This window comes from Papilio polytes, unplaced genomic scaffold, assembly GCF_000836215.1.
Source record: "Papilio polytes unplaced genomic scaffold, Ppol_1.0 DF822622.1, whole genome shotgun sequence".
Taxonomy (NCBI): domain Eukaryota; kingdom Metazoa; phylum Arthropoda; class Insecta; order Lepidoptera; family Papilionidae; genus Papilio; species Papilio polytes.
Window position 1 is genome coordinate 694,042 of NW_013526582.1, and position 11,053 is coordinate 705,094.

At 35.3% G+C, this 11,053-nt stretch overlaps 2 protein-coding genes across 3 annotated transcripts in view; one reads left to right on the forward strand and one right to left on the reverse strand.

The window, feature by feature from the left end:
- The window catches only part of LOC106105965 (oxysterol-binding protein-related protein 8), a 45,083-nt gene extending 41,038 nt beyond the window's left edge, over positions 1–4,045 (reverse strand). For both annotated transcript variants that reach the window (XM_013286479.1, XM_013286478.1), the window contains exon 1: positions 3,643–4,045. In XM_013286479.1, coding sequence (XP_013141933.1) covers positions 3,643–3,679 — 37 coding nt within the window. In that variant the 5' untranslated portion in view covers positions 3,680–4,045. The remainder of the gene's footprint in view (positions 1–3,642) is intronic.
- A 280-nt stretch (positions 4,046–4,325) lies between these two features.
- LOC106105887 (zinc finger protein 528-like) lies at positions 4,326–10,845 on the forward strand. The gene is made up of 8 exons (XM_013286343.1): positions 4,326–4,518; positions 4,590–4,699; positions 5,264–5,741; positions 6,359–6,561; positions 7,494–7,616; positions 8,177–8,371; positions 9,957–10,113; positions 10,651–10,845. Exons 1-8 carry the CDS (start codon positions 4,423–4,425, stop codon positions 10,729–10,731), a joined length of 1,443 nt encoding a protein of 480 aa, XP_013141797.1. The 5' UTR covers positions 4,326–4,422; the 3' UTR covers positions 10,732–10,845.
- Positions 10,846–11,053: the final 208 nt, after the last annotated feature.

The following is an 11,053-nucleotide window of genomic DNA, read 5'->3' on the forward strand; positions in this document are numbered from 1 at the left end:
CCGAGGACAGACCGTTCCACAACGCGGCTGTGCGGGGCAGAAAGTTCCGCGAAAACCGCACGGTTGTGGAATGCCAGCCATCGAGATGGTGGAATAAAAAATCAATTTAGAACAATCAACAAACAAATCAATAAAGAACAATGCTATCACAAAGTTTGTGTATCAGATTTGATAACAATGGATCTGTTATCAGTGATAAAGTCACCAGTAATGTGATATTGTGATTGATTGTGTGATAACGAATAAAATCCGAAGGAGGAATAAATTAGGAGCGTCGGTGGCTCAGTGGTTTAAGCACTTGATTTGTAATCTACAGGTCTTGGGTTCGAATCCCATAGTACCAATCTGATTTTCGATTTCTTGAACAGCTAGTATTATTTTACTACAAAAAATCTTTATCAAATAATGGTTTAAACCCTATTTCTACCAAACCGATAAACACAAATGCTATTTGTATCAGTGCAAATGGGGTCTAAATGTTACAAATTCAGTAGAGAGCTATGAAAATTCACTTAACACATTTACAACATCTCTAATTGTTAATCGACCTATTTTGTACTTGGCAAGTAACAATTAACAATACAGTAACACAAAATTCCATGAACAGTTAGTATTATTTACTACATATAGATGGTTTACATTAGGGTTGTAACGGAGGCCATTTTAACGGATGCGGATGCGAAGGGCTTCACCTCTGAAGAAACGGATGTTAACGGAAGCGGAAGCGGAGGTCAATAATAAAATATTAATTGCAATTTATTAAAGGAATAAAAACTAAGACTACTTTAATTCAAAATACAGATTGGTACATAATTACAAGATACAGTTTATTATTCAAATATAATGTATAACAATTATAGTTAGTTGACATATGACGCCCGCGCGAGCCGTATAAACTATACCTAAGCGCCCCATTCTTAAAGACGTAAATTAACCTACGTTATAACTCCTAAACAACGGAAGCGAAAACAGATGCGGAAGTTCATCACTTGCGGATGCGGAAGCAGAGTTCCGTTACAACCCTATTTTACATAGAGAATACTAGCCCAGTCAACTAAATAAATTATACCAATAAATATTGATACCTTTAAAACATACATTCAAATAAATATAATTATTTATCTATGAGTAACATAGGATTTTTTCTATTATTTTTATTTTCACGCAGACAGAGTCGCGAGCAACAGCTAGTAAATATATAGAGACAAGATTGCTTCATATATTTACATGATAAGATTAATTCGGAGAAGCTATGGCCTAGATAAGTGTAATGACAATTTTGATATGACCTCTTTTACATATAATTTATTATGTATATGTAGATTTTATTTAAATAGTTATACATTAAGGGCCTGTCCCACCACTGGCTGATGACTTATGATAAGAGTTATTTGGAGAACAAAAACCCTGCACCGACCTTATGGGAGTAGGATAAGGAGAAAGATGATGTATATTATAGCAGAGAAATGCTGATAATTCTATACATTTGTGTTCGAGTAGAATAAAAAAACAAGAGTAAGGGCCTGTCCCACCACTGGCTGATAGATGCCCAGATAGCTTAATGACGTCATTGTCAGATAAGGGAACAAAATCTGATATTTCCACCATACATTTCACACATTGGATTGTTATCAGACAATTTACAATTTGGTGGGACAGGCCCTAAGTGTATGGAAATTATATCATACTTTTAAATGTTTGGATGGATGCATTATTATGTAACTCAAATTAGACTATAAAGTGTAAAAGCATATGGTTATACAGAACCTTGATAACTCAAATCTCAGTAACAAATCAAAAAATAATATGTTCCCTTCTCATCAGAGCCCAAAACCTCTATAACATAGACCCTTGATAACTTAAAACCTTCTTCTTCCTTAGCTCTACAGCCCTTTGTGGGCCTTGGCTTGGTCAGGCAATTTTTTCCACTTCGGTCTGTTAGTGGCTATCGATTTCCAGTATCTTATGCCAACATTCTTAAACTTAAAACCTATATAACTTAAAATGTTTTGTGTTTCCCTTGGACTTTAACTTATCAAGGTTCTACGGTATTTGTTAAATATTATTTTTCAATTCAAATATACACCAATTAATAAATTTTGCAACATTTAGTATCTAAATATTTACATTTCCAAGGATATTCAAACTCTGAGTATCTGTTTTGAAGAATACTATTTAAAAAATAACATGGACTGATGCCAACACTTGTATATATTACTTTCATGTTTTTGACATAAAGCACTTTAAAACAATAGATAAATAAACAATTTTTAACATCAAACAAAATCAACTTGATTGATTTTACACCGAGAAAAACCTTTTTTTAAATAATATAAGGTGGCAAACGAGCAAGCGGCCTGAATCCACCGAAATGGAAAGCAACCGCTGCACATAAACATCTGCAATCACAGATACGTTGCCTACTCTTTATTGACGGAGGAGATGCACATAAAGAGGACATTTCACCTTCTTGCGTCTCCTTCAGCTTTAAATCTACTTTTCCTTTCCATCCTTTCCTCTTAAGAAAAGGGTGGAAGGGAAAGGGACTAAAATTAGTTTTATCATCATCTGTTTCCTATATTGATCATATTAATGAAGTCTAAATAAATATTATAAAGAGGAAACATTTGTATTTTTGTATGTATTGAAATAACTCAAAAACTACTGGACCAATTTCAAAAATTCTTTCACCATTAAACAGCTATGTTATCTGTGAGTAACATAGGCTGTATTTGTTATTATTTTATAATTGGAATTCGACAAAGTTGAGAGCAACGGCTAGTAAATTACAAGGGAATATAACATGCATTGAGTTTTTTTTTTTTCAATTAATTTCACAACAAAAATTTCCAACTTTTAGTATACTTTTTAACTCACAAACTACTGTATAGTAGCTAATTTTGTCACATACATTTCTACCATACTTTACATCTAAATTCACTATCTTAAGCATATCCCCTTTCACACAATCCATACTTTCCTATACTTTAGCCAGCCCCTGCAACCTTGATACTTAGTTGTTTGTTTGATTATCTCTCCGCAAATAGGCTTGTAATACAGATAAAATATATTAACAAATTTCTCTATTCAACCATCCTCCTTATCCTAAACCTGTAGGGTCGGTACAACAGGTTTTTGTTCTCCAAGTAACTCATAACACGCCATCTGAGTCATCACTCCCTTCATCATGTCACCTTTCACACTGTCTATTTATCTCTTTCTTGGTCAAACTCTACCAGTGTACCCCTCCACATTACTCTACTCTATATGTATCTTTGAATCTCGAACAGCATCATATAAAACAGAAATAAAACCTTGATCTTACTAATATTATAAATGCAAATGTTAAGATATTAGAATGGATGGATGTTTGTTACATCCAAGGCTTAACAGATCTTAATGAAATTTTTTAGAATATATTCTAGAACAGACTGCTTTTCATTTCCGCGCGTAAATATTCCCTAACAAAACGTAGTGACTGATAAATCAAATTGTAATAAAATACGCATAAAGTACTTAGTAAAAATCATTCTAATAAGATTCTTATTTGCTAACTAAGTATACAACTAAGCTTATAGGTCATAACACCTCCGTATAATTGGATTTAACACCACCTAACAGAGATATACAAAATATACTCACATGAAAAAACTTTATCGACACCGCAAAATTCTGTCATCAAATTAATAGTTCGGTTCTTGTTGCGAAATTCACTGTCAACTGGCCCGACATTTCTTCACCTCCGGTAAAAGTCAATAAACAATCGTTTGTTATATTTATTAGACAATTTACTGTGTGTAACGCTTTACACAATGTACCAATTAAGGTACACAATCGTAATGTAAGATTCAAGTGACATTAAATCGGTGAAGTCACGAGGGAAACATAATTAAAAAACGGATCTAATTTCACAAGATCACCTTATTTTTTATCGCACTGTGAAAATCTTTATTTTTTATGTTGAAATGTTTTAAAATTTTATAATAGTCAAAGCGCAAAAAAAAATTCGTTAAATGATGTACGACCCGCAAGTGCGTGACATGATGTGTTGTCAAAAATAATGCGATCTTAAATCGATTCCTGCAGACTCGATTTAACTCGTTCTTGATTGAAATAATTAATTTTAGATCAAAATTGAATTTTCCAAATAAAGAAGGGTAGGTAGATAAATAAAATAAAGAAAAACGAAATTTTCATTGCGAAATTAATATGCAGAATTTTTTTAACGACAAAAATTGTCATATACTTTATCATCTGTCCTATGTTATGTATTTTTTTACTCTTCAAAAATACCTATCTTTTTAAACGTCAAAGTCAGCATAATTGTTTACATTTCATGAGCGTTTGTTTAAAAAATTGTGTTTGTTCAAAAATCACGTTAAACTAGTAAGGAAACAAAGTTATCCTATAGTTTAAGCTAAAATGTCTTCCTTTTTATGTTTCATATGTCATAGCACAGTCAATTCTGATACAAATGAAGAAATTAGAGAAAAATATAGGGAAGTCATCGGAATGAATGTTGGTAATTTACTTGTAATTTCCGACTAAACGAAAACCCACCAAGTATTAACTTTAACTATTTGTTACAGCTATGTTCGGATTCTCATTTATGTCACATTTGCTGCCACATCCTAAATAAACTGGCCTGGTTCAGATCAATATGTCTGAAACGAAGCTTGGAGTATCCTGTGCTGTTTCGGTATAAAATGTATTTATTAATAGTAAAGAAAAGTGCGTCTGTAGCTTAAGATTTTAAGCACTTGACTTGTAAACTACAGGTAATGGATTCGAATCCCACTGTACCAATGTGCTTTTCGGATTTCAAATGTGCAAAATTTAGTTGACATTCTTATGGTGAAGGAAATCATCACGATGTCTACACATCTGTAAACAAATCCAAAGATATGTGTGAAGTCCCGCAGTGCAGTGTGGATGACTATGGCCTTTTTTTTCCGAGGGGAATGCTTTATGCATACTGCCGTCCCCAGGGCGTGGCAGTTATGTGGGATGCTCCTCTTGTGAGGTATACCCACTAAACCCTTTGGTTCTTCCAATGCATTGACTGAGGCCATGGGTATGCTTAGCTTTTGTCCGCAACCTAGATGACTATGGCCTAGTCTAACTTAGGATAGGCTCAGAGCTCCACAGTGGGGAAGTACAGTGAGCTGCTGACACAATTGTCAATGTGAACACATCTGTATATCCTGTTACTTCTAGTCTCATAAAGAACATTAATAAGGAATTTTATTCATGTCATTTTCAGTGAAAAAGGTACATTAAATCTACAAAGAACTGACATAGATCTACAAATATTATGCACAGATAATGAATGTCAAGATATAGATAATAAAAAATATATAAACCGTGATATCTATGTTAATGTTAGTCAGGGCAATGAAGAAGAATATATAAAACTAGAAGAACAAGGAGATATATCTGTAGATAAAAGTGAGGATAATGTTTGTGATGACTTTAATAATTCAAATGATTGCACAGAAGTAGAAGATGCAGAAAACAACTCACAAGATAACCAAACGGAAGATACAAGTAAAAAGAAATCTAAAAAATCAAAGAAGAAAGGTTTTGAAAAGATTGAACTAAGTGTAGAACAGCAGAAAGCGGAATTAGAAGGGAATAGAAGAGAAAAGAAGTATCTAGAAGCTGAATTTAAATGTTTTAATTGCGCTTTGGGATTTCTCTTCAAAGATACATATCAAGCACATATGATGAGACATGAAGAGGTAATATTTTTGTATACTTCTATACTTATGTTATAAAGGGGAAAGAATTGGATTTTTTTTTAATAATAGAAGGTGGCAAACAAGCAAGTGGCCACCTGAATCCGCCGAAATGGAAGGCGACCGCTGCCCATAAACATCCGCAATTTCAGATGCGTTGCCTACACTTAATTGACGGAGGAGGAAACGTACGCAATGAGTACATTTTCCCTTCCTATGCCCCTTCTCCACCGTAAAATCCACTTTTCCTTTCCACCCTTTTCTTAAGAGAAAAGGGTGGAAAGGGAATGGGACTAAAATTGGGCCTCCAGCACGACACTCATCAGATGAAACGCGGAATTACATCCACTTCACGCCTGTCTAAATTAAAAAAAAAAAATTAAAAAATTAAAAAAAATATAGCCTATGTTACTCAGATAAATTACCTTTCTAACGGTGAAAGAATTTTTGAAATCATCCCTGTAGTTTTTGAGTTATTTCAATACATAAAAAAAAAATCTTTCGTCTTTATAATATTAGTATAGTGTGTGTTTATGCTTTATTATAATAGTATAGATATAGATCATACTGTAAAATGTTTTAGATGGCAGTAAAAATTTATTATTATATAATTTTTACAGTCTAACGGTGAATATCGTTGTACATTATGTACTTTGCGGTTCGCAAGCCCCGCGGTGCTGCGCTCGCATAGAGCACTGCACAGAGAACGGTACCGTTGCTTACGTTGCAATGTGTTACTGCGGCCGCGGGCCCGCGCGAAACATGCGCTCTGCACCACTCTTACTGATTATGTCGCTTGTCATCTCTGTGCTAATCTCTTCAAGTGAGTGCATTTTTTTTATAACATAAGATAGCAAACGAGCAAACGGCCCTGAATCCACCAAAATGTGGAACAAATTGGCCATAGACATCCGCAATAGCGGGTGTTTACCCTTAATCGACGGAGAAGGAGACGCACATAAAGAGGACATTTCCTCTTCCTATGCATCTCCACCAAATCCACTTCCCCTTCCCATCCTCGCATAAGAAAAGGGTGGTAAAGAGAAAGGGACTTAAATTAGGTCTCCGGCACCACACTCATCAAACGAAACACGGAATTGCTTCTACTTCACGCCTGTCTTCTGTGTGGTCGTGGTATTACACCGGGCGAGCCGACCCATTCGTGCGAAGATGTTAAAGCGGGCTCTACCACTGTTAATTTTTTTCGCATTTATAATATTAGTCAGATTCCTTGATAAAAGTATACTATGTGTTCTCCCACTATCCTCTACATCTATGAGAAATTTTATCGAGAACCGATCCGTTTTAAAAGTATTAGTATGATTTTTTTACATACATCATTAGTATCCTATGTGTTCTTCCAGAATTCATTCGAATTTCATCAAGATCCGTTCAGTACTTTAACCTACAAACATCCATCTAGACTTTAGCATTTTTAACATAAGGTGACAAACAAGCAAGCGACCCTGAATCCGCCAAAATGTGGAAGCTAATGTCCATAGACCGCATTAGCAGATGTCTACCCTTCGACGGAGACGCACATAAAGAGGATATTTCCCCTTCCTATGCGTCTCCTCCACTGTCAAATCCACTTCCCCTTCCCATCCTATTATGAGTAAAATGGTGGGAAAGAAAAGGAATTAAAGTTGGGCCTCCGGCAACTTCACGCCTGTTTTCTGTGTGGTCGTGGTATTGCTGATAGCCCTGCAGAGAAGATGTTAAAGCGGTCCACTGTTAGATGTTTATAATTTGTAGAGATGCAAGTGGGTTACAACAGCATTTAAGGCGAGTACACAGTTCTCGCACCGGGCGGGTGTTCCCCTGCTCCGTGTGTGGGGAGATCTGTCGCAATCAGGCTGCCGTTAGGACACATATGTTGTAAGTTGACAATTCTTCATCCGCACGAAGTTATTAAAAATTTATTTTATTGTTCACATTTGTCAAATTATCAATTGCAAATGTCAAAATGACATGACTAACCTTGGCAATCTTGTGTCCTTGATGTTGGCAGCAACTTATGGTCTCTTTCCCACATTAGGGTTTTTATACAAAATATTAACCCCCTTTTTTTTCTCGCTGGGAAAATGCATTTACGCATCCCCCCCGTTACTAGGGGGGGTATGTGGGACTCGCCGGGTCCCGGGAACACTAAAATTAGGCTTTAGGCTATATATTTTCGCGCCATTAAACTTAGGGGGTTAATATTTTATTTATAAAAAAAAAAATTAACCCCCTAAGTTTAATGGCGCGAAAATATATAGCCTAAAGCATGACGTAAGTGTAAGGCTTTTTATTAAAAAAAAGTATTATTCAAAAATGTGTTGTAATTGCTGACATCTTAGGCAACAAAGAAGTGTGTGTTTTCGATTTATTATAATAGCACAGATTAATTGCTTATAGCACTAAAGCTAGAAAAAAATCCATATTTAATACTCCAGGAAGCATTTAAAGAAGAAATTCCCATGTGATATATGTTCAGCGGTATACAGCAGCCCCTACACACTGAACCAGCATAAAAAGAGACATCAAATGACAGGGGAGAGACATTACTGTACAACTTGTGGACTCAGTTACAGCACGAGGAAAAGTTTATTGGCACATAGAAGAAATAGTCTGAATCACCAACAAACTGTGTGAGTTTTTTTATTATATTACTCGACTGACTGTATGTCTTATGCTTAAGGGACAGATCTACAAGTCCAAAAGACCTGTATTGTATGGATCTGAATGTTGGGCCAACTAAATTGGATATATCTTTTTTTATAACATAGGTGGCAAATGAGCAAGCGGCCACCTGAATCCGCCAAAATGGCGAAGCGACTGCCCATAGACATCCGCAGTTGCAGATGCGTTGCCTATCCTTATCCGACGGAGGAGACGCACATAAAGAGGATATTGCCCCTTCCTATGCATCTCCTCCACCGTCAAATCCACTTCCCGTTCCCATCCTTTCCTTATAAGAAAAGGGTGGTAAAGAGAAAGGGACTTAAATTAGACTTCCGGCACCACACTCATCAGACTGTACACTGAATTGCTTCCATTTCACGCTTGTCTTCTGTGTGGTCGTGGTATTACTGGGGGCGAGCCCTGCAGTGCTAAGATGTTAAAGCGGGCACTACCACTGCATATGAAAGGAGATTGCATGTGGCTGGCGTATGTTAAGATGGATGTGACAAGAATGGATAAAATTAAGAATGTGTATATTAGAGGAAGTTTGAAAGTATTGTCAGTGGTGGAGAAATTGAGAAGCAAAATGTTAGCGTGGTATGGACATGTTATGCGAGACGATGGGGACATAAACCAGAAAGTGTTAAGAATGAATGTGGATGGCTACAAAGGAAGAGGAAGACCGAAGAAAGTATGGATTGTGTGAAAGAGGATATGCTTAAGAAAGGAGTGTTTTTCAGAATTCAGATATGACTGATAGAGATGTATGGAAGAGCACATACTGTGCCGACCCTCCCTAAGGGATATGGTCAAGTTGATGATGACTCTACTGACTGTATGTAAATTTTATTGTAACAACTTATAGAGTAAACTACTAAACAGATTTAGATGTATGAGGTGTCATTGGTCTCGTCTTCTTCTGCAGAGTGTCATAGGAGATATTATGTTACTCACAAAAGATTTTTTTTTATAATATAAGATGGCAAACGAGTAAACGGCCCAATCCGCCAAAATGGCGAAGCGACTGCCCATAGACATCCGCAATTGCAGCGCTACCTACCCTTCATTCACGGAGGAGACGCACATAAAGAGAACATTTCCCCTTCCTATGCGTCTCCACCGTCAAATCCATTTTCCCTTCCCACCCTTTTTCTTATGAGAAGAAAAGGGAACAAAACTGGGCCGGTACCACACTCATCAGACTGTAGGCGGAATATCTTCCACTTGCCGGCTGTCTGTGGTCGTGGTATTGCTGAGAGTCTGCACTGCCAACATGTTAGAGCGGCCTCTACCACTGTTAAATCTATAGTATATTTGTGAAATACAATTCTGTATTATGTGTTCTTCCAGACTATCCTTTACATTTATGACAAGATTGATATCCGTTCAGCATTTAAGGATACAAAAGAACATACATTTAACTAGTATTTTTAAACAATTATCGCGCGCAATATTCCAATACTAATGACATTGACAGCTGTCACTTAGAGATGTGACGTTCATGTCAATAATCTAGTGTTGCGCCAATTTAGCATTATGATTTCTGTGTAGTTTCGAATGCGGTAAATGTCCTCGTGTTCTACCTCACAAGAGGGCGCTGGAGTCGCACGAGCGGAGAGCGCACTCCCACACTACTCCCACTAAAACTACCTCCGCGAGACTACCAGTTGAAAGACGCGTTTGTTATCTCTGCGGGAAGAGTTTTAAGGTAGGAAACTACCTCATAAAAACTACCTAATTTCGACAATAAAAACATTCAGTGTGTTTGTATGTAAATAAAATAAAAAAAAAACTTTAAAAATTTTTTTCGGCCCAATATATTATATTGCTGACCAAAAATTGTGGCTTTAAAAAAATTGACATAATTTTTTTTTTAAATCTCAACTAAACGCTTTGGTATTTTTTTTATCTCAATATTGTACTCCGAATTAAAAATCTATCTATATTATTATTTAAAGAGTAAAGATTTGTATTTTTGTAAGTATTGAAATAACTCAAAAACAACTAATTTAAGAAAAAATTAAACATCTATTTACATTACTTGGGTTAAGATTAAAAGAAATAAAACAATATTTCTGTACCAAATTCATTATAGTTATATTTTCTAGCATTTTTCGAATAAAGTTAAATACCAGTAACGTCTAACAAAGAAATTAAATTATTTTTACAGCGAACAGCTTCTTTATTACATCACATTATATAAGAAAAATGTTTTTCCCAGTGTTTTTATTTTTTTAATTTTCAGGGCAACAGCAAACTAAATAGGCATCTAAAAGAAGTCTGCGAGAAAAGAATGGAAGAGAAATCTGTTTGTCTTTATGAATAAAGGAATTTATATAACAATCTACACAAAAGATCAAAAAAATATTTAAATGTAAATAAAAGTACAGATATCAACAAAAAATTATGCCTTTTTATTGAGTTCAAAGATTTTATTAAAAAATGTTTAATTTATTGAGATGTGTTTTTCTAACCCTATTTTTTTGACATTTATTAAGTCATGTGGCGCGTTTTATTTTTTAGTCAAAACCAAAACGTTATATACTATAGTTTGTCTAAAAAACAAAATGCACTAAAAACAAAACAAAATATTCTCAAAAAAACAGTACACTAAAAAGTAACGAAATAATTCCTTGAAAATAGTAAAC

Excerpts from the sequence above, each read along its gene's own strand:
- LOC106105887 (XM_013286343.1), top strand. The coding sequence starts at position 4,423 with ATGTCTTCCTTTTTATGTTTCATATGTCATAGCACAGTCAATTCTGAT. Across the intron at positions 8,372-9,956 it reads CTGAATCACCAACAAACTGT|TTTCGAATGCGGTAAATGTC; the intron begins GTGAGTTTTTTT and ends ATTTCTGTGTAG. Across the intron at positions 10,114-10,650 it reads TCTGCGGGAAGAGTTTTAAG|GGCAACAGCAAACTAAATAG; the intron begins GTAGGAAACTAC and ends TTTAATTTTCAG.